The sequence below is a fragment of the Monodon monoceros genome, unplaced genomic scaffold (assembly GCF_005190385.1).
Source record: "Monodon monoceros isolate NGI ecotype Baffin Bay Population unplaced genomic scaffold, NGI_Narwhal_1 Super_Scaffold_18, whole genome shotgun sequence".
Classification (NCBI taxonomy): domain Eukaryota; kingdom Metazoa; phylum Chordata; class Mammalia; order Artiodactyla; family Monodontidae; genus Monodon; species Monodon monoceros.
The window spans coordinates 107,608,921-107,634,078 of NW_021703774.1; the positions used below are offsets into that span (position 1 = coordinate 107,608,921).

General features: G+C 33.2%; 1 protein-coding gene across 7 annotated transcripts in view; it reads right to left on the bottom strand.

Annotated features, from left to right (window-relative positions):
• PRKACB (protein kinase cAMP-activated catalytic subunit beta) overlaps window positions 1–25,158 on the bottom strand; it is a 142,515-nt gene that overhangs the window by 61,824 nt on the left and 55,533 nt on the right. The window contains exon 1 of one of the 7 annotated variants that reach the window (XM_029227694.1): window positions 17,501–17,783. The exons of 3 other annotated variants lie outside the window; for them this stretch is intronic. In XM_029227694.1, the coding sequence (XP_029083527.1) occupies window positions 17,501–17,684 (184 nt within the window). In that variant the 5' untranslated portion in view covers window positions 17,685–17,783. Of the gene's footprint in view, window positions 1–598; window positions 973–1,192; window positions 1,428–17,500; window positions 17,800–25,158 lie in introns of those variants that run through there. 3 more of the 7 variants (XM_029227697.1, XM_029227702.1, XM_029227699.1) reach the window with 3 other exon arrangements.

Below are 25,158 nucleotides of genomic sequence, written 5' to 3' on the forward strand. Positions count from 1 at the left end.
TTATTTCCCAAAAAATTATTCCTAAAAATTTTAACAAAGGCTCCAAAACCAAAATGCATATATTTATTTCATCATTAAATTCCTATTTCTCAATGAATTATAGTTAAAAGCAACAAATAAATCAATAAAATTTTGGCAACATCTTATGCAAAATTGAGTATTTTTTATATAACCAAAAAGAAGCTAACAAAAATTAATATTAGAAAGACAAAGCCAATAAAAGGAAAGTTTAATTATCTTCAGGATCAGATACTAAAAAAATTCCTCCTTTACCACAGTGGGTCTTTTACTCACTAATTTATAACACAATTAATAACAATGTATTAATGAATATAATGAATACAATAAATCACACCATAAAATAGATTAGAAACTGATTACTGGTATTGACTATTAATAGTGATATTAATTATTCACAGTTGTTAATGGATTTAAAAAGCAAATTACTATAATCTCTAAAAGCAAAAGCATCAAGAGAAAATGTAATCCACTGTAGTTCTGGCTTTACAACTGCCCCTCTAAAAAACATTTTTTTGCTTTTATAGTTAAATATTTTTTTTAAAATACAAACCTACAGAGTCTCAGAGAGCATACTTACCACTCATGATGAAAATCAACCTTTCCAAAACATACTGCTCAAAACAACAATCCAACAGCAAAGGGAGTTATGCTAATCTCTAGAGGTATAAGAACCGATGGTGTAAACACATACATTAGAGCATGCAGCACACAGAAAATGAAAAGAGCTTTCTTTTGTTTTAAAAAGAGAAGCCCCTAGAAGCAAAGCATAACTGCTCAGTGCGAGATATCACTAGTAAACATCAGATTAATGCCAAAGATGTGTATAACTAGATTTAATTTCTTTCAAGCTAGTTATCCTAGGCTTCTTCATATACCACTAGAACAACTCAAAATGGCAGGGAGAAAATGTTCGAACCAGGATGTATAAGATGTTCTCAATTATATCAGCATGAGTTGTTACCACGGCAACATTAGAGCAGAATTATCGGTTCACTTGTAACCAAGGAGTAGCTTTTCTAAAGCTTTAATCAACCAAGACAAATAAAATGCCTTTTTATTTTAGAGCCACATGATTTAAAAATTACCACGTTTCTTAAATTTAAGCACTTATCTACCATTTTTACATCTTTCCAAGATATTTTAAAAATTGCTGTTTTCTTCAAATACTCACACAATCCCATGTTGAACCTGGCAAGGAACAAACAGCAGAATGATTGCACCTAAACGTCTTTCAATTACACCAGCTCTTACTGCTAGCCGTGGACCTCACTGATATTAAAATGCTGTGTGCTGTTGCTAGTGACTATTGGCGATGAATCTTATTGCCCAGATCGCTGATAGCTTTCATTTTTCATGAGCCAGAAAGCTATACTGCAGCACAAATGTTAACCATTTAAACATTCTGTTATTATGGAGGAGACAAAATATAATACTATATATCTTCATTTATAAAGGAGAATTGTAAAACAACTTATTTATAAACTTCCATTATATTCAGTATCACAAACAGTGTCAGATGCCACTTATGTGATTTTCAAAAGAGGGGAGTACACAAAAAAGTTACTGACAATTATTGTTGAAGTGTAAAATCCCTTACATTAAACAGGATTAAGATGACAGACTGTATAGCAAGGTAGATGGTATGGTGAACAACTGTTCTGATTCCCAGAGACCCAAAATTTGTACCAAAATGGTACAAGGGATCTATAGAATGGTTCCTTGTTAAGTGGAATGTCACCAAGTGAACATGCCATTTTAAAAGTTGCCAGGTGACACAGGACTTCTGGTGATGAAAGAATAAGTCAGCAAATCTTCTCTCCAAGAAACAATTATGAAGTTGGACAAAATTATCAAAAACAATGACTTCATGGTTCTGGACATCTAGTAATCACAAACAACAAACTGAGAAGCATTTATTCATGAAAAATTGCTACACTTTGCATGAGAACAGTGGGAGTCTGTGGTATTCTTGCTTGGTGCTGCTCCTGTTCCCCCACAGCTCAGTCAGTGCAGTACTTCTGTCAGGGTGGGGCTCCATGACAACCAGGAGCTTTACTGCCAGAGAGGGCTGACATGATTTGGAGAGGAAGCCAAAAAACCCCATACAAGTGATACCGTCTATTAAAAAAAAAGAAAGCAAACTGTAGCAAATGAACAGGGAAAGTATCCAGCTTTGCTAACCTGAAGTTGTGGCCGTAGTAGGGGTGAGCAGTAGACTGATGGTCTAGTAAAAAATTTAGTATAGAAAATGTAAATGAGAGAGGCAGAGAGGGCCTAAATAAGCTCTCCACATATCCCAGCTTGACAAGGAAGCTATTCCGTAGGACCCAAAGGAAAGTTAAAGCTGGTACAGGCTTGAAAACTGCCTGAACATTGAATATGCTTTCCAACCCACAAACAGCTCCATCAGCACAGACTGGCTCAGAATGTTTGAGCACAAACTCTGATTAATCACTGAATAGTAACTAAGCTATGCAGGCACAGGGTAATCCCTAACAGAGAAATCAGTAGCCAGACAACATGGTGGATACAGCCCATAGATTAAAGCCATGGAAGTTATTAAAACAAAACAATATAAATAAAAACAATCCTGAGGAAAGAAAAAATAATCAGAATGCAGAGCTGCTACAAAATATTATTTTAAAAAGTCAAATTTCTGACAAAAACATTATATAATCCATAATGAGGAAAAACGATAGAAAATGTCTCTGAATGGTCCCAAATATAGGATTTAGCAGACAAGACTATTGGAAATATATCAAAAGAATATAAGGAAATTGTATTTAAAGAATTCAAGGAAAATATGATGGCAATGATACAACAAAGAGAATTTCAATATAATGATAGAAAGAGAAACTATTCAAGATATAAAAATTATAGACTTGGAAAGTACAATAACCCAAACTTTAAAACTCACTACATAAACCCAATAGCAGATTTGAGGAGGGCAAAAGACTCAGTCAGTGAACTTGAAGATAGATCAATAGAAATCATCCAGTCTGAAGAATACAGAGAACAAAAGATAGGAAAAAAACGAACAGACCCTCAGAAGCCTGTAGGATATCAAGGGTATCAACATACATGTAATAGGAACCCTAGAAGGAGAGGAGAAAGACAAAGGGCAAAGAAAAAATATTTGAAGAAATAATGGTTGAAAATGTCCAATCTGATGAAAAATGTTAACCTGCAATCTAAGTTCAACCAATGCCAAGTATGATAAGTACAAAGAGATTCATACCTAGACACCTCATATTCAAGTTGTTAAAAGACAAAGAAAAAATATTGAGAGAAGCAAGAGAAAATGACTAATCATGTACAGGGGAAAAGCAATATGATTAATGATGACTTCTTCACGAAAATAAGAGAGGCCGGAAGGCAGTGGAATAATGTATTCAAAGTGCTAAAAGAAACAAACCTTTTCACAATTCTCTATCCAGGAACACTATCCTCTAAAAACAAAGGTAAAATAAAAACATTCTCAGATAAACAACAACAGAGGATATGTGCTTCAAGCAGAAATACTTAAGGAAGTTGTTCCAGATGAAAAGACACTGGACAATACTCAAATTGACAGGAAGAAATAAAGAGTATAGATGATAAATATATAAGTAAAAGACTATATAAACACATTTATCTTTCTTTTTAAAATTTCTTTAAAGACCTTAAAATTGTATGAAGCAATCATTGTAACACTGCATTTCTAGGTTTATAAAAACATAAAGGTAATATGTGAAAATGATAACACAAAATTAGAGAAGAAATGGAACTATATTGCATCAAAGTCACTATATTTTACTAGAAAAGTAGATTGTGATAAGATAAAATGCATATTTTAACCCTTAAATCAACTATTAAGAAAATGTCTTTTTAAAATGTAGTTTAAAAATCAAAGAGGAATTAAAATGGCATCCTACAAATATATGTTTAACACAAAAGAAGGAAGAGAGGAACAACAATACAAAAACTCTTAAGATATATAGAAAACAAACAGCACAATCGAAGATGTAAAGCCAACCATATCAATAATTACATTAAATGTGAATAAACAGATCACAAGGCAGAAATTATCAGACTGGATTTAAAAAGGTCCAACTATATGCTATCTACAGGGCCACACTTTAGATTTTAAGATAAAAATAGGTTGAAGGGAAAGGAGAGAAAAAGTTATACCATGTAACAGTAACCATAATACAGGTGGAATACCTATATCAATATCAGACAAAATAGACTTTAAGACAAGAAATATTACTAAAGTCAAAAAAAGGAAATTTCATAATGATAAAAGGGTCAATACTTCTGGGAGGTTTAACAATTAGAAATGTATATGCAATGAACAAAATAGTCTCCAAAATGCTAAAACAAAAATGACAGAATTGAAGGAAGAATTAGGGACTTCCCTGGTGGCACAGTGGTTAAGAATCCGCCTGCCAATGCAGGGGACATGGTTCGATACCTGGTCTGGGAAGATCCCACATGCCGTGGAGTAACGAAGCCCGCGTGCCACAACTACCAAAGCCCTATAGCACCTAGAGCCCGTACTCTGCAACAAGAGAAGCCACTGCAATGAGAAGCCCACACACTGCAATGAAGAGTAGTCCCCACTCGCCACAACTAGAGAAAGCCCACACGCAGCAATGAAGACCCAACACAGCCAAAAATAAATAAATTAAAAAAAATTTTTTTAAAGAAAGAACTAAATAATTCAGAAATTATAGTTGAAAATTTCAATATTCTTCTCAATAATTCATGGAAAAAAGAAAATCAATAGATTACAGAAAACTTGAATATAATATCATTAAAATGACATTTATAAAACACAGCATCTAACATCAGCAGAATACACATTCTTTTCAAGTACACATGGAAATTCTCCATACTAATCATATGCTAAGCAATATAACAAATCTCAAATTAATTTGAAAGGATAGAAAATTCATTCAAAAAATGAACTCTTATCATAGGAGAATTAAAGTAGGAATCGACAACAGAGAGAAATTTTGGAAATCCTAATATCTGGATTTAAATCACAAAGAAATCCCAAAGGGAATTAGAAAATATTTTGAACTGAATGGAAAAAGCCCCACAAGAAATCAACATTTATGGGATATAGATAAAGCATAGCTTAGAGGGAAATTCAAAACTTTAAACACATGTATTAGAAAAAAAGAAAGGTCTCAAATCAATAATTTAAGTTTCCACCTTAAGAAACTTAGAAAGAAGAGCAAATTAAACCAAAGCCAAAAAGGTCACAGCAGAATTCAATGAAATGGAACATAAAAACAATAGAGAAAATGAAGAGACCAAAAGTCTTACTGATAAACCTTTAGCTAGACTGACCAAAATTAAGACAAAATAAAACAGAGAAGACACTAATTACCAAAATCAGGAATGAAAAGATGGCATAACCACTGATGCTAGAGAAATTAAAAGGATTAAAAGAGAATACTATGAACAACTTTACGTAAATGATATAACTTAGATGAAATGGAGAAGTTCATAGAAAGACACAAATTACCAAAACTAACTCAAGAAGAAATAACAAATCTGAGAAGACTTACAAACAAACAAAAATATTAAGCCAGTAATTAAAATTTTTCCCACAAAGAGAAGCTCAGGTCCACATGGCTTCACTGGGGAATTCTATGAAACATTAGAAGATATAATACCAATCTGACACAAACTTTTCTAGAATATAAAGTAGGATATAATACTTCCCAACTTATTCTATGAGGCCTGATGACAAAACTGACAAAGATCAAAAGAAAATTACAGATCAATATCCATTCCAACACAAAAATCTTTATCAAAATATTAGCAAACCTAATTCAGCAGTATATTAAAAGGATTATACACCAGGACCATGTAGGATTTATCCCAGGAAGGCAAGGTTGGTTCAACATTGAAAATTAATTAATGGAATACACCATATTAATAGAATAAAAGACAAAACGACATAAACATCTCAATATATGTAGCAGAAGCATTCTACAAAATCCAGTACCTGTGATAAAACCTCTCAACAAACTGGGACTGGAAGGGAACTTCCTCAAGCTGATAAAGGGTGAGTTTGGGGGTGAGGTGGAGAGGGGGACCCTATAGCTTACATTATATATAATGGTGAAAGATGAAATGCTTTTCCTAAGAATGGAAATAAGGCAAGGATATCTATACTCACCACTTCTTTGCAACTTTTTATGAAAGGTTCTAGCCAGTGCAATGAGGTAAGAAAAAAGATATTTAAAAAGATATTAAAGGCATATAAATTGATAAGAAAGAAATAAAACTGTCTTTTTTTGCAGATGACAGGATTCTATATGTATAAAATTCTAAGGAATCTATAAAGAAACTACAAGAACTAATAAGTAAGTTTATCAACATCATAGGATATAATATATATATAAACCAATAACATTTTAATATACTAGGAACAAGCAATCCAAAAATGAAATTAAAAGGACAGCTCCATTCACAATGGTATTAACAGAAAACAAAAAAAACTTAGGAATCCATTTTAACAAGATTTACTCACTAAAAAAAAAAAAAAAAAAAACAAAAAAAAAAAATTAAAAAAAATTTAGACAAAAAAAAAAAAAAAAAAAAAAGCAAAAAAAAAAAACAGAAAACATTGCGGAGAAATTAAAGAACATCAAAATAAATGGAAAGCTATTTCATTTTCATGGACTTCAAGACTCAATATTGTTAATAGAAGAGTCTCCACAAATTAATCTATAGATTCAATGAAATCTCTATGAAAATCCCAGTGGGCTTTTCTTTAGAAACTGACAGGCTGATTAAAATTTATATGGAAATGTAAAGGACCCAGAATAGCCAAAACAATTTTGGAAAGAACAAAGTTCGAGGACCTACACTACTTGATTTCAAAACTTTTTTTAAAGTTACAATAACCAAGACAATGTGGTATTGGCATAGAATAGACACACATTGATCACTGGGACAAAATTGAGAATTCAGAAGTGAACCCCTACAATTATGGTCAATTGATTTTTGACAAAAGGTGCCAAGATGATTAATGGAGAAAGAAAAGTCTTTTCAACAAACAGCGCAGTAAAAATTGGATATTTCTATGAGTTAAAAAAAAGAACTCCACTCCATAGCTCACACAAAACAACACAAAAAATTAATTTTTAGATGAAAGCATAAAATAAAAATCTCCATTACCTTGGGTTAGATAAAGATTTCTTAAGATTTGGCACCAAAAGTACAATCCATCAAGGGAAAAAATGATAAACTGGACTTCATTAAAATTACAAACTTTTGCTCTTCAAGGATATCATTTAAGAAGATAATACAAGCCACCAATGGGGAGAAAATATTTGCAAATTATTTATTTGGTAAACTTGTGTTCAGAATATATAAAGAACTTTAAAGACTTGACAATAATAAGAAAAAAACCCCTCAATTTAGAAAGTGGGCAACAGATTTGAAAATACATTTTTCCAAAGTAGATACATGAATGGTTTATAAGAACATGAAAATATGCTCAACATCATGAATCATTAGGGAAATGCAAACTGAAGCCACAATTAAATACCAATTCACACACACCAGAATGGCTAAAATCAAAAAGACTGATGATACCAAGTATTAACAAGAATGTGAAGAAACTGTAACCCTCCTACATTGTTGATGGGAATATAAAATATTAAGCTACTTAGGAAAACAATTTGAAAATTTCTTAAAAAGATAAACATAAACTTACCATATGACCCAGTTATTCTACACCTAGACATCAACTCAAGAGAAATGAAAGCATATGTCCACCCAGTCTTGCATGCGGATAGAGCAACATTATCCAAATAAACCAAAAACTGGAAACAATCCTAATGTTCATCAGTTGCTGAATGGATAAACAAAAATGTTACATCCACACAATACAGTACAATTCAGCAATAAAATAGAGCCAACTATTGATATGTTCTATAACATGGATGAACCTCAAAAACGTTATTGTAAGTTCAAGAAGCCAGCAACAATAGATTATATATATATATGATTCCATTTTTATAAAATATCCAGAAAAGGAAATCTGTAGGCATAGAAAACAGATCCGTGTTTGTCTGAGGTGGGGACTGATTGCAAAAGAGAACAAAAGAACTGTTGGGGGTGATGAAAAATGTTCTAAAACTGAATTGTAGTGATGGCTGCACAACTCTATATGTTTATTAATAAACACTGAATTGTACACTTATAATGAGTGAGTCTTATGGCATGTAAATTATATTTCTCTTTTTAAAAAAGTTGTCAAGTGCTTCTCTACATAAGTAGAGTCAATCTGAGGCAGATCTTCTTTGCTGTGGGAAGAATCACTTCAGCCGACAACTTAATTATGTAAATCTAAGGCTGGTAGGCATCTATTACCTTGGGGGAATGATCTAACAAAACCCTTTGGAGCTTGGTAAAGGTTGTTCCTCTCAATACCCTATGATAAAGAGAGCTAACAAACGGGAAGGAGGTAAGTAGATCTGCATTAAAAATAAAACAGGAATTTGAAAAGGAGGGATCAAAACCTAGACCCCATTCTTTCTAAGGTTCAGAATTACGAGAATTTCTTATCAATTTTAGTGATAGTATCTGTGGCCCATGAGTAAGAAGGCACACTAAATAACCTTTATCGAAGAATAAAGGAGAATCTGGTGATTTAGGCTCACATTAGGGGCTCTGTAGGTCAAATTCAAGTGCCTACCGAGGATAGGCAGGTAAAACAACAGAAGTAGTGAAACAGTGAAGGCTAGAGCAAATGAGATAGTATAAATCCTGGCTAAAGAGAACAGTTATTCAGTGCAAATTCCCATTTGTTCTCATATGGGAATAAGAGGCCACTGAAATCAGTTTTTCAAATGGTTCAAGAATATGAAAGTCCAGGGACTTCCCTGGTGGTGCAGTGGTTAAGAATCCGCCTGCCAATGCAGGAAACATGGGTTCAATCCCTGGTCCGGGAAGATCACAGATGCCATGGAGCAGCTAAGCCTGTGTACCACAACTACTGAAGCCTGCATACTGCAACTACTGAAGCCTGCACGCCTAGAGCCCGTGCTCCACAAGAGAAGCCCATGCACCACAATGAAGAGTAGCCCCCGCTCGCCACAACTAGAGAAAGCCTGCGCACAGCAATGAAGACCCAACAAAACCAAAAAAATAAAAATTAAAAAAAATAAAATTATTAAAAATAGAATATGAAAGTCCAGATATTAATATGAAAGATCTTGTTTTAAAATCAATATTTTTATTTACATATAAAATAATGGTATCACACTCAATTATTTTAAATTATCATGAGAACTAAATAAAACATATCTGTGATTTACATCTGGGTCACAGGCAACCAGTTTGCTATCCCTGGAAAGATGTTCAAGAAAGGAAGGCCAATTTTGGTACAGTGTGGGGATGAGTCAAAAGCACCTTCTCACATTCAACCTGGCATGAAGCCAGGATGACTAAGTAAGTATAAATTAAGGAAACTAAATCTGTGACATAAGCTTTGAATGAGTATAACACTGGAAAGGGTGGATCATCCTCCCATTAAGAATCAGTGTCTCAATTAAGAATCAGTGTCTCATCAACTATACTCCAATAAAAATTAATGCATATTTATACATATATGTATAAGTATAGATGATTGACTTTGTTATAAAGGAGAAACTAACACACCATTGTAAAGCAATTATACTCCAATAAAGATGTTAAAAAAAATAAAAGAAAATTTTTTAAATGAAGGGGCACAAGGATTTCTTAATGATTTTTGTAAAATAATAAATAATAAAATTTAAATAAAATATGAAAAAAAAAGAATCAGTGTCTCAAAATTTAAAAAAAAAGAAAAATAGAATCAGTGTCTCCACAAGGAGACATCCTTCCATTAAGAATCCAGTCTCCACAAGTATCAGTGGCATCGCATCAAGAGCAAGGATACATCAAATTCTTTGGGACCAGTTTAAACCGTGAAACTATGTAGCACTGGCAAAATCAATAGCAGCTGAAAATGAGATTACTAGCCACTATACTAATCAAAATACCCATCTCTTTCTTCATCCAACCTTTGGAAAGAAGATTAGCTTCTCTGGAATGAGTAAACTCCCAGAAGTTTAGCAATACTTGAAGGGGACTGGAAGAATATCCCAAGAAAACTGCCATTTAGAAGTCCTGCTAATTTGAGCAGATGAGTACAGTGATTAATTCGAATATTTCAAAGACAAGACCTAATATGTATCCCTAGTGGGCTACACTTGTTATACAACCATAACCAGACCCCAGAGTTAAAATCAGCCATTGTTTTGGGACTTGCAAGTAATATTCACTCCCTCAGAAAATGCATCATCCTTCCAGTTTCAAATTACTACCTCTTTTTGGACGACATTTTATTTTCAAAGTTCTCTGACCAGCCTGTTAGTCTTCTGGGTCCTCATAATATGCACTAAGTCTCTGCAACTAACAGAAAACCTCAGACAGAAATCATTGCTATAGGACCCAAAGCCCAGTTTTTCTTACAAACATATAGAAAGATTTCACAGAATGGTGATTAAGAGTGTTGGCTTTGGGGGCTTCCCTGATGGCGCAGTGGTTGAGAGTCCACCTGCCGATGCAGGGGACGCGGGTTCGTGCCCCGGTCCGGGAAGATCCCACATGCTGCAGAGTGGCTGGGCCCGTGAGCCATGGCCGCTGAGCCTGCGCGTCCCGAGCCTGTGCTCCGCAATGGGAGAGGCCACAACAGTGAGAGGCCCGCGTACCGCAAAAAAAAATAAAAAAGAGTGTTGGCTTTGGAGCCAGACTGCCTGGGTTCAAATTTTATCTATTTGTTATGTTACCTTGAGGAAATTACTTTACCTCAATGTGTTTTAGTCTCTTTATCTGAAAGATGTGAATAATAATAGTATCCATCTTACTGGGGTTTTAAAGGATTACATAAACTAATATATGCAATGTGCTTAGAACAATGCCTGACAGATAGTAAATAAATGTTTCATGTGATAGTGTATATGACAATACTCCACCCAGGAAACGTGGGAGTGAAGTGGTATGAGTCACCACTATATTGCAGAATCAGATTTAGAGGATAAACTTTATAATATGACTGAATCTCCAACCCAAGCAGATTATAGTATGTTGATTACCAAAGATAATGCTCTATTCAACAACTAAAACAAGTCTCTCAGACCATTTGCTTCTAATAATTGACCAATTTTGAAAAGTGGAAAATTTTTGATAAACACTAATAATAAGAAAGTAAAGCATGCTTTTTGTGCCAGAAAACTATACGAGGGAATTTAAACATGTCTTCTCTGAATATCGAAACAAATTTAACTCCAAGAGAATATATTATGTGTATACCTGGGATGCAATTTATTTAATACAAAAGCTTAAAATGGTTATAACAGTTCTCTACATTTGTCCTATAAAATATAAAAATAATGATATGCACAGAGATTTAGCTACAAGAATGTTTATCACAGTGGTTTTTTTATATGATAGCGAAAAATTAAAAACAATCTAGATGGCTAGTGACTGTTTAAATTGTGTTGCATCCTTAAGACAATACAAAACAGCCATCTTAAAAGATATTGTAGAACAAATCTTTACAATAAGGAAAAATGTTATGAAACACTACGGAGAGATCCAAAGTTAAGGGCCAGTGGAAATTTGTGTATCTATGCACAAAATAGACTATATGTAGAGCAAGGCTAATAGTGATTATCTTTTGGTGGGACTATGTGTGATTTTTACTTTTTTGTTTGTTCTTTTCTATGGTTTACAAATTTTCTCCAATGAAGACACAGTATTTGGTAATCAGATTAAAATGTTATTAGGGAAAAAGGGCTTCTCAAACTTTAATGTGCATATGAATCAGCTGGGTAATCTTGTTAAAATGCAGATTCTGACTCAGTAGGTCTAGATGGGGCCTGAAAGTCTTCCTTTTTAACAGGCTCCCAGATGATGCTAATGCTACTAGACTGGGACCACACTTGAGCAAGACACTATCAAGAGTATATACTCAATCTTCCTTCTCTAACTATGTAGTATGGCTATTCTTGTAAAACACAAGCAAGTACAAGCTTCTCATTATTACACTTGATATAGTACTTGGCACTGTTAAACACTCCATGGAAACATTTTCTAATTTCAAATCATTTAATATCCCGGTTTCTTAGTTTTACTATAAAGGCTGCTGATTACTCAAATTCTTATAAACAATCATGATAAAAATGTACAGGTAACACTGAAAAGTTCAGGGCCTCTGAAATGTGATATTTATTTACCAGGGTCAGATCAGCATTTCACTGTTTTTGGTTAATGGCCACAGGCCTTTAAAATAAATTGCAAAGATCATAATAGAACAAATTGAGAGAAAGCTTGTTAGTGTAAGACTGTAGTGATATTTAATGTTAATCTAACAAACAACTCAACATGTATTGAGAACTATGCTGGCAATACCAAAATAAATTGACAAATTCTATGCCTTCAAGGAGTTCAAAGTCAAATAGGGGAGAGAGGTAACTTGAGGACTAATGTAATACAATTTTAATACTATAAAATAAAACGTAATAGAAGTGAGTATGATATGAGAACACAGGAAGAGATCATGAATTCTAAAAAGGATAAAGAACAGAGGAACAGAAGAATGCTTTGGTGATTTTGTTACAAAGATAATATGTGAGCAGAGTCTTAAAGTATGAGCAAATCTCACCATTGGCAGTAGTAGGAACAGGAAATTCCAGGTAGAAGAAACATCATAAATAACCACTGTTGTTATAAAGGGATTCCATTGTCTTGACTATTCATTGCCATGTTCACATAGTGACCAAAAGTGTTAGCTCTCATCACTAATTATTAAGAGAAATGCAAATCAAAACCACAATGAGATATCAACTCATACCAGACAAAATGGCTATCATCAAAAAATCTACAAATAACAAATGTTGGAGAGGATGTGGAGAAAAGGAAAGTCTCATAAACTGTTGATGGGAATGTAATTTGGTGCAGCCACTATGGAGAACAGTATGGCAGTTCCTCTAAAAACTAAAAATTGAACTACCATATGATCCAGCAATTCCACTCCTGGGTATATATCCAGGAAAAGTGAAAACAATAATTCGAAAAGATACATGCACCTCAACATTCATAGAAGCACTATTTACAATAACCAAGACATGGAAGCAACCCAAATGTCCATCAACAGACAACTGGGTTAAGAAGATGTGGTGTATATATATATATATATATATATATACACACACACACACACAATAATACTCAGCCATAAAAAAGAATAAAATACTGCAATTTGAAGCAACATGGACGGACCTAAAGAATATTATGCTTAGAGAAAGACAAGTCTGACTCAGACGGAAACAGAAACAGACTCACAGACACAGAAAACAAACTGGTGGTTACCAAAGGGGAGAGGGAAGGGGTGGAGGAAAAATTAGGAATATGGGATTAACATATATTGGGTTGGCCAAAAAGTTCATTCTGGTTTTTTTGTAAGAGCTTATGGAAAAACCCGAACAAACTTTTTGGCCAACCCAATACAGACTACTATATATAAAGTAGATAAGCCACAAGGATTTAAAGTATAGCACAGGGAATTATATCCATTATCTTGAAATAAGCTTATAATGGAATAGAATCTGCAAAAATATTGAATCACTATGCTGTACAGCTGAAATTAACACAAAAATATTGTAAATCAACTACCCTTCAATTAAAAATAAGGTCCTGAAGTGCTAATTCTAACTAAGTGTCCAGCTCCAACAGAAGATGTATAGTAGCTAAATACATTTCCCTGTAGTAGAATAAGCAAGTTAACTTTTCCTGTATTATGCCAGTTAAAATTCTTTAGGCTCTCCATTGTACACTCTTGACTCCTTTGTCATAGGTTAGGTGACCATAGGTGTGTGGGTTTATCTCTGCACTTTCTATCTTATTCCACTGATCTATATTTCTGTTTTTGTGCCAGTACCATACTGTTTTGATGACCGTAACTTTGTAGTATAGTCTGACGTCAGGGAGGCTGATTCCTCCAGCTCTGTTTTTCTTTCTTAAGATTGCTTTGGCTATTCGTGGTCTTTTGTGTTTCCATTCAAATTGTAAAGTTTTTTGTTCTAATTCTGTGAAAAATGCCATTGGTAATTTGATAAGGATTGCATTGAACCTGCAGATTGTTTTGGGTAGTATAGTCATTTTCACGATATTGATTCTTAGAGTGGATATATGTATAACTGATTCACTTTGCTGTACACTTGAAACTAACACAACATTGTAAATCAACTATACTCCAATAAAATTTTTTTAAGAAAAGATAAGGGCTTCCCTGGTGGTGCAGTGGTTGAGAGTCCGCCTGCCGATGCAGGGGACACGAGTTCATGCCCCGGTCCGGGAAGATACCACATGCCGCAGAGCAGCTGGGCCCGTGAGCCATGGCCGCTGAGCCTGCACGTCCGGAGCCTGTGCTCCGCAACAGGAGAGGGCACAACAGTGAGAGGCCCGCGTACCGAAAAAAAAAAAAAAGAAAAGAAAAGATAATGTAGGCGGTCTTTTAGCTTAGAATTTACAATGATACAGATTTAGTGGACTAAGAAATAAGCATGGGAGTGTACTGCCTTAAAGACTGTACGAGTTTTGGAAAGGTAAAACTAACTAGATAAAGTGGTTTATTACAACCACTTCAGCTCTGATTCTACCTAAAAAAATCCATATTCAAAATTGTTCATTTGTTCAATATAGTATTTCAATCTAAGCTTCACTAATATGGATTTGTATCTGCCACAGAAATAGCCTGTCAATTCATGGGAAAGGAGAATAGGTAAAGCATTTGATGGTATTTGTCTATTCAGTCCTTAAAATATTGTAATTAGACATTGAATTTATAAAGTCCAAGATTTAAAATATGCAAAACTTCCATTAAGTTCAGCACTATATAACTCAACACACCATTTATGATCAAAGAAAGATTTAAAAGCGAACCAAAATAAATTGGCTAGAAAGAGAACTCAATGAATGTCAATACTCCCATTCATTCTGAGTCAGAATAAAAAGAATTCCTTCATGTTTTTGTTGTGAGCTTCAAGTACTTATATGTGCATGGAATCAGCTGTTAAATATTTATGTTATCAAACAGGAATTCCTATTACTTAATTTAGTAGTAAAAGATAAAACATTTAAGGCACCTGGAAAGCACTGTGTGGCCTTTATTTTGTATTTCTTCCTATATTTAATGTCACTGGAGAATAAAGAAACTTGGATTAAAATTCTTACATTTCATACATGCCTAGATTGGTAATTAATCTTTACTCAGTAGTTCACAAACCTACTTTTTATAAAATTACATGTAGTTTCTGTGCTTAGCTGATTTCTTAAATCACACTTTTGGAACAAGCATACTCAGAGAGCTTATCATCAGGAGATATTACATTCCTTTTCCTTGTCAAACAAGTCATGCAAGTAAACTGCTTTAAGTAGCTTTGAAGAATGTGGTTTGTATGAAAACTTCATACTGTCAAAACTCTTTCCATAACTCACACTATAAATGAATAAAAATCTGTGTTTTCATCATGAAAATAAACCTTGGAATTTTGATACAAAAGGATTCCTCTGTTTCTGTTGTATCCATATTTTCTCCTCTATATCAACACATTCCATAATAAGAAACTAGAACACCATGCTTACCATTCTCATCACTACATATAAAAAATTATTGTGTCTATTTCTATATTTGAGGATATGAAAGAGAAAGTGAAAGAATGCTTGATTCATTAACATTCAGTTACTCTTTAAGCATTTCTTATATCATACCTATCATTTGAACGGCTACAAGGTTTGCACCTAATTTCACTGTGCACTATGATTCTATTTATTTTATTTTGTGGCATCACCATAAAGAAAAATGTTAACAGCATTTTATCAGTCTGTTTTTTCCAAAAGAAATCACAGCTCATGATATTATCTTCAATTGCTAGATTTTAAAATGTGTCTCAGAAAATGTTACAAGCCCCACACATTTAAAACTGGTGAGAGTATAATTCAAACATAACTTTTAAATATTAAAAGCCCATGATATTCATCCATTTGAGATACATTCACTAAACATCCACTATTTGTAGAAACAGGGATTAGTGTACTAATTCACTACTGTCCTCATTCCTCACTGAATGTTTAATTAAAAGTCCTTGAAATGCATAAAAATGATTTCCAAAAGGGCTTAGGAGACTGCAATTTAACAGAATAGGGCAAGTAAAATGAATAAAAAACTTTTGTTGCATGGTAAATTTTAATAATATACTATTATTTCAATACTCAACAGTTCATTACCTTGAAGATATTTGAGATTCCTCATGCATCAACTTGCTATATAGTAAGGATTAATTATAAATAATCAAAACCTATAAAGTAAAAAAAAAAATTGTACAAATATATGTTCTTTACTTTCTCCCTAAAATAGCTTGAGGAAGGTAAAAAATTCTAATGCAAAAAAAAAAAATTCAAATAAACTTCTGCGGAACTATGAAGGTACTATCTAAACAAAATAGTCAATTTTGTAAGCCATTCTTGGTTTTTTGTTGCTTTTCTTTTAGCTGAGTTTTCTTCCTTAACTGCTATGGAGTATGTAAACAGAAAGAGGCAAAACAGTGCTATTTGGTGATCAAACACACTAAAAAGTACCAAGAGTAATTATATTGTTCCTTTAATCAGAATAACAAAAATACCTTGGGGAGGGTCCAAGGTGAGATGTGGAATGAGGGCACTGGTATTGTTTATATGTGAAATGTAGCCTTTAAAAAGTGCATGTCACAAAAAATCATTACGTATCATCATTTCAGCAAAGCAGTTAAGTCCAAACATTTTACCATGCCTGGAAAGAATGTGATGCATGCATAAACAAGTTTTCCCCCCCCATATGAAAGATTCTGATATTTATAATGTTATAAATATAAGATTTCACATAGAATAATCATACTATGCTTTCATATTATAAATCCTGCTTGTTAAATTCAAGTAACTTTCACACATGCATTTAAAAATAAAATATGGCAAACATAACAAAAATTTAATTATAAATTCAAGAGTCCTTTTGCCCCTTTTGAATATTAAGGCTTATAAATCCAAGATATTTTTTAAAATAAAATGATTATTTTTCTTAAATGTAGGCCTTTCACTTAAGAACAAAAAAATTTTTTTTAATTAAAAAAAACATACACTAGAAATGATGTAAGAATTTTGTAGAAAATTTTCCCACTTATATTCAACTTAACTAATCGCATTTAAAACAAAACGATGAGCTATGTGATCCAGCTCAACTTATAATCAAGTTTTTGTAATTTTTTTTCAACTTTACCTTGCAAAATATCCTTGGGCAAATCATAAAAAGACACCCCCCCACACACACAGTTCTGTGCTTGATTCTAAAATTCCAATTAGCATTTTAGTTTCTAGTTACAGTGTATCATAAAAAAAAAAAAAAACTTACTTGATCTGTCCCATAAGGCAGTATGTTCAGAGAAATGAAGGCTGTCATTTTCCAGAGTTGTTTTCTGATCATGTGCAGTACCTTTGGAGTGTCTATGAAATAATCGGCTAGCAAAACCTTCCAATTTCTGAAGAGCAGTTGTACCTGTATACTGATTACAGGGTAGTTCTCTATAAGCTGCCATTCATGTGTATTTACACTTAATTTAAAGTAACTGAAAATATTTCCAGAAGGAGCTCAACAACTTCTTACACAGAAGCCAAGAGCTATGCATGTATCAAACTTCCTGTTTGCAGTGTATTCAAACCACTACTGCTGTTCTGTTTCCTGTTAATATAAAACAGCACATTACTGAGCCTTTCTTAGCAAAACTGTTCATCTCAACTAGAGATGAAGATTTTAAAGACTTGCAATATCATCCTAAAAGGCTATGTTTAAGAGTGTTTTAATATTAATATACACGTTAATGAGAACATTAAATATAAAGCTTTACATATGGATAGTAGGCTGAAAAAAATTTTTTAAAAAGGAAAAGTAGTTAAACGTGTAGTACAACCCTATACAAACTGAAGGCCAAACCACTCTCCAAATATGATATGTTGAAAAGGTTGTGTTATCCAGGAAATAAGCTAATACAGATTAGTATAGATTTTATGAATCCTTATAAATAGTTAACTTTTCACTGAAAGCTGGTATGGGATATCACAAAACACCTGCAAAACAAATTTTAACACATAAATTTTAACGAAAAAAATCTGAACTAGCACTTAAAAAAACTCAATGTTGCCAACTCACTGACTAAAGTCTAATATAAAACTATATTTAGTGTGTCAGTATTGCTTACCAAACATAACCTGCTGACAAGTGCGTATCAGCAGTACATTTTCAAACATTCTAAAATTTGAAAAAATTATATAAGATTTAAAATTATATAAAATCAGCCATAGCAAGAAATTTCAATTGAGAGGAAAAAGAATCCTTCTAGTTGACTGAGACATGTTAATTTTTAAACTTAACACTGTGGACTACTGCTTACCTGATCCCTGATTTAGGGGTCTCACTTAGAAACAGCTCCTTTGGTTAAAAGTAAACTGTCCATTTGCATGAAAAAAGTAACCTGTGACATTTAACAATGATTCTGAGTACTTGCCTTCTGATACTTATTAAAGGATGAGAAATTTGTGTGGTTTTCTCTTTGGAAGCTTTAAATAAAGGAAAGAAAGAAGGAAGAAAAAAAGGAAGGGAGGGAGGGAGGGAAGAAGGAAGGAGGGAAAAAAGGAAGGAAGGATATTTTTTAAAATCTATCTAAAAAAAGTCTTAATCAAGATTTTGTGCCTACTGTTTAACAAACAGAATAAATAGAGACAATAATGACAAATAGAATAAATAGGAATAATAATGTAATCAAATTAGGACACAACACACACACACAGAGGAAACATTGACTAATGAATTTTGCCAAATAACAGCTCATTTGTGTACATTTTATTTTGTATAATAAAATTAGATCAATCTAAACAAACAGGTAACAGTATCTACAACACCAAACGTCTTAAATTGTAGCTTTCTGATAAATATGTGTGTATATAATAATAATTTCTTTATTAACATCCGACTTAATACAAAACAGACCCTGAACAGGTGTCTGCAGTCTTCAATAAACATCTACAGAGGATGAACTGTCTCTGAATGGGCATAAGTGCATAAAATTCCTGAATTCTTTGACTTGCTCTCTTGGGATAAATTCTATTCATCCTCAAGGCTCACCAAAAATGTCACATTTTCACTGAAGTTTCCCACATACTTCCTAGAAAAATAAACTGCTCTCTCCACTGTTTCCAATGATCTTATAATTTTGTTAAAATTTGCTATTTATAAATTTATGTCTCAAATTGTGAATTACTTGAATTCATAAATGCAATGCATGTGCTAGTTACATACTCAATAAATATATGTTGAAGTATTCAGTTTTAATAAATTAAAGGTCTAAGTAGAATCAAACACTTGAAAATAATTATATTTATGATAGGATCTTATTTGTAAATTATCCAACGACGACCTAGTTGTTCATATATAAAGACAACAGCAATAAAAGTAATGTCACTTAACTTCTTTTTCTCTACGTTCAGTCAGTTACTAAATTTATTCATTCTTTGAGTTTCATTTTTATTAGTGAAAATGTGGATTTCTAAAATAACTTGTTTTCTCTGCTTCCAGTCACTCCTTTCAATCACTCATCTCTGACATATTAACCTCCCCAAAATACTACACTCATGGCATTCTCTTGCCAAAAGTGCAAGCTAATTCTAACATTTCAGCCCCACGATATTCGTTTTTAACACGTCTAGCCAGACTTATATCCAATGTTGCTTAAGTTTCATACAGATATTCCAGATTTCTAATTAGAAACGAAGATTAATTTATTTAAAGCAATGTATAAGCTTTATAACAAAATTACTATATCAAGAAGAAGAAAGTAATCTTCACTAGATGAAGAGCCAGAAAATACTACATTTAAAACTTATTCATTTTTCTTCAATAAAACTGTTTATCTGTTACAAAGTCCTTAAAGAAAGTAGACTCTTTAGTCCTTAGAGCAATATTTCTATATATGGTATTGTGACCAGGAAACTGTTGCTATCAAAGTACTCAGGCAATTTGATTTTTATTAAAAAGAACTCTACTGGCATCTACTGCTAGAAAGAAACAACTACAGCTTTAACTAAAACTGAATTCTTTCATAATTCAAATTGTTATTGCTTGCTATCCTTCCTGATGGTATTTTCAGAACTTGAATTTGTACTGATATCTAGCCATATACCCAAAAATTTCCTGTAATAACATATCTTATATCCTATTAGTAGTTTAAATAGTGTATGGTAATAAAACTAGAGAGTAATCAACTTTGAAGTTATCAAGTCCTTATTTTTCATTCTGCATTTTTAGAAATTATAATCATTTTCAGAGTTGAAACTCCTTTGATTGCCATAAGGTATCACAAAATATTGGTTTATTTCTTATGTTTAATAATAGTAATGATACCTTACATTTACAAAGCATTTTACAACACATAAAATGGTTTCCATTGATTCATCAGATCTTTACAAATGAAGTAAGCAGGACAGGTATTATTATCCTTATTTTAAGATGAGAAAACAAACATAAATATTAAGTGACTTGTGCAAAATAACCTATGTCTTCTGTCTCCTAAATCAAGGCTCCTTTGTACTGACAATAATGATTACCAAAAGTAAAGACTTTTTCAAACAACGGTGGGGACGTAGGGATAAAATGATGGTAGGAGGTGGGAATGGTTCTTGGACACACTGTCCAGAGTCTGAGATTCTGCTATGAGAATGTTTTCATTCAGATGGTCACCTTATAGCCATGCAATTTCATTGTCCACATTTATGTTTACAATCATCTTGGGGCCAAGTAGAACTATGTACTTTAGAGTTTGAAGGTTAAAGAAAAACATGGAAGCATATTTTATATGTAAATAATGTATTTGTTCCATGTGGAGGGCAAATGATATGACCATGATCCCTGCTATTCAAATAAAGCATTTACAGTAATAGTTTTGCCTTTCCCAAAATGGATCCATACATTTTATAAATGGATTCACCTACTTAAGACTGGCCTCTTTCATTTAGCACAGCATAACTGAGCTTCATCCATGTTGTGTGTTTTAAGAGCTTACTAATTTTTTATTGAATAGCATTCCATTGTACTATTCAATAGTATTCCATTGTCAAAAATCAGTTAACCATATCTATGTGGGTCTACTCTGGATTTTCAATGTTGAAAATTTTGGAATTTTGAAATGTTGAAAATTGAAAATTTTCAATGTTGAAAACTGATCTACCTATGTGTCAATTCTTTTTCATCAATAGCGTACTGTGTTGGTTACTGTGGCTTTTTAGTAAGTCTTAAATCTGACTGTATAAATCTTTCAACTATTTTTTTCTAAATTGTTTTGGCTATTATAAGTTTCTTAGCTTTTCCATATAAATTTTAAAAGTCTATTTCTACAAAACTAATCTTGCTAGGATTTACTGAGAGAAATCATAACTATACTGAGTCTTTCAATCCATGATCATATTATATATTTCATTTTTTGATTCATTTTCAATCATCTTTGATTTCTTTCATCAGTGTTTTAGTTTTCAGCATACAGATGTTATACATATTTTGTTAGACTTATACTTAAGCATTTATTATTTTTAAATTGGAGCTATTGTAAATGGTGCTTTAAAAGATATTTACAATTGTTCATTGCCAGTATATAGAAATATGACTTATTTTTATATGCTAACCTTGTATACTGCAACCTTGCTAAACTCACTTATTATATTTAGGAATCTTTTTCTTTTTGTAGATTTCTTGGGATTTTCTATGCAGAAAATCATGTCATCTTCAAACAGATAGTTTGGCTAGGACTTCCAGTAGTACATTAAACAAGTGGTGAAAGTGAAGATCCTTGCCTTATTCCCAATCTTAGGAAGAAATGGTTCACTTTCTCATCATTGTCAGCTGTAGAAATTTTTTGTAGATGCCCCTTATTGAGATAAAGAAGTTTCCTTGTATTCCTAGTTAGTTCAGTGTTTTTATATATTACACGGATGTTGAATTTGATCGAATACTTTTTCAGTATCTGTTGATATGATCATATGGTTTTACTTCTTTAGTCTGCTAATATGGTGTATTACACTTACCAATTAATTCTCAAACATTAAACCAGCCTTGAATTCCCAGGATAAACACCTCTTGCTCTTGGTGTACTAATCTTTTTATATGTGGCTGGATTCACTTTACGAATATTTTATTGAAGATTTATATAAGTTTACAAGATATACTGTTGTGAACTTATTTTTATGTACTGTCTTTGCACGATTTTGATATCAGGTTAAAAATGGCTGCATAAAATAAGCTGGGAAGTATTCTGTCTTTTATTTTCTGGAAGAGACTGTAGGGAACTGGTATCACCTCTTCCTGAAATTTTTGATAGTATTTGTCAGGAAAACTATTTGGACCAGTGGTTCGTTTTTGGAAGGCCACAAATACTAATTCAATTTCTTCAATAGATATACTATTCAGTTATCTATATCATCTTCAATGAATATTGGTAGTTTTTGTCTTTCAAGAAATGATCTATTTCAACTAAGTTGTCAAATTCACGTGCATAAAGTTGTTTCTAAAATCCCCTTATTAGCCTTTAAATGTCTGTGGCATCTGTAGTTATATCCCCTCCTTCATTCCTGATATTGGTAATTTGCCTTCTCTTTTTTGGTCAGTCTGGTGAAAGGATTCTAATTTTTTATCTTTTTGAAAGAACCACCTTTTGTTTTCATTGATTTTCTCTATCATTTTTGCCATTTTCAGTTCCATAATCCTGTTCTTATCTTTTCCCCTTCCCTCTACTTTCTTTGGCTTTATTTTGCTTTTTCTAGTTTCATAATGTGGAAATTCAGATTATTTCCCTCTGAACAATGATATAGTACATCTAAAAAATTCTGAAGCACTGAATTTTTTTAAATCTTTATTTTCTTATTAGTCATCCATTTTATACACATCAGTGTATAAAATGTCAATCCCAATCTCCAACCTCATCACACCACAACCCCCACCCCCTACCCCTTTCCCCCCTTGGTGTCCATACGTTTTTCCTCTATTTCTGTGTCTCAATTTCTGCCCTGCAAACTGGTTCATCTGTACTGTTTTCTAGATTCCACATATATGCGTTAATATACGATATTTGTTTTTCCCTTTCTGACTTAGTTCAATCTGTATGACAGTCTCTAGATGCATCCACGTCTCTACAAATGATCCAATTTCACTCCTTTTATGGCTGAGTAATATTCCATTGTATATATATACCACATCTTCTTTATCCATTCATCAGTCAATGGGCATTTAGGTTGTTACCAAGACCTGGCTATTGTAAACGGTGTTGCAACGAACATTGTGGTGCATCTGTCTTCTTGAATTATGGTTTTCTCTGTGTGTATGCCCAGTAGTGGGATTCCTAGGTCATATGGTAATTCTATTTTTAGTTAAGGAACCTCCATACTTTCTCCATAGTGGCTGTATCAATTTACATTCCCAACAACAGTGCAAGAGGGTTCCCTTTTCTCCACACCCTCTCCAGCATTTGTTGCTTGTAGATTTTCTGATGATGCCCAATCTACCTGGTGTGAGGCGATACCTCACTGTAGTTTTGCTTTGAATTTCTCTAATAATTAGTGATGTTGAGCAGCTTTTCATGTGCTTCTTGGTCATTGGTATGTCTTCTTTGGAAAAATATATATTTAGGTCTTCTGCCCATTGTTGGATTGGGTTGTTTGGTTTTCTTGTTGTTGTTTTTTGTTGTTTGTTTTTTTGCGGTACGCGGGCCTCTCACTGTTGTGGCCTCTCCCTTTGCAGAGCACAGTCTCCAGACACGCAGGCTCAGCGGCCACGGCTCATGGGCCTAGCCACTCCGCGGCATGTAGGATCTTCCCAGACCGGGGCACGAACCCGTGCCCCCTGCTTCGGCAGGCGGACTCTCAGCCACTGCGCCACCAGTGAAGCCTGGGTTGTTGTTTTTTTTTAATATTGAACTGCATGAGCTGTTTATATATTTTGGAGATTGATCCTTTGTCCGATGATTCATTTGCAAATACTTTCTCCCATTCTGAGGGTTGTATTTTCGTCTTGTTTATGGTTTCCTTTGCTGTGCAAAAGCTTTTAAGTTTCACTAGGTCTCATTTGTTTATTTTTGGTTTTATTTCCATTACTCTAGGAGGTGGATCAAAACATATCTTGCTGTGATTTATGTCAAAGAGTGCTCTTCCTATGTTTTCCTCCAAGAGTTTTATAGTGCCCAGTCTTAAATTTAGGTCTCCAATCTATTTTGAGTTTATTTTTGTGTATGGTGCTAGGGAGTGTTCTAATTTCATTCTTTTATATGGAGCTGTCCAATTTTCCCAGCACCACTTACAAGAGACTGTCTTTTCTCCATTGTATATACTTGCCTCCTTTGTCATAGATTAGTTGACCATAGGTGCATGGTTTTATCTCTAGGCTTTCTATCCTGTTCCATTGATCTATTTCTGTTTTTGTACCAATACCATATTGTCTTGATTACTGTAGCTTTGTACTGTAGTCTGAAGACAGGGAATTTGATTCCTCCAGCTCCGTTTTTTTCCCTCAAGACTGCTTTGGCTATTCGGGGTCTTTTGTGTCTCCATACAAATTTTAAAATTTTTTGTTCTAGTTCTATAAAAAATGCCATTGTTAACTTGATAGGGATTGCATTGAATCTGTAGATTGCTTTGGGTAGTATAGTCATTTTCAAAATATTGATTCTTCTAATCCAAGAACATGGTATATCTCTCCATCTGTTGGTATCATCTTTCATTTTTTTCATCAGTATCCGAAGTTTTCTGCATACAAGTCTTTTGTCTCCCTAGGTAGGTTTATTCCTAGGTATTTTATTCTTTTTGTTGCAATGGTAAATGGGAGTGTTTCCTTAAGTTCACTTTCAGATTTTTCATCATTAGTGTATAGGAATGCAAGAGATTTCTGTGCATTAATTTTGTATCCTGCAACTTTACCAAATTCATTGATTAGCTCTAGTAGTTTTCTGGTGGCATCTTTAGGATTCTCTATGTATAATA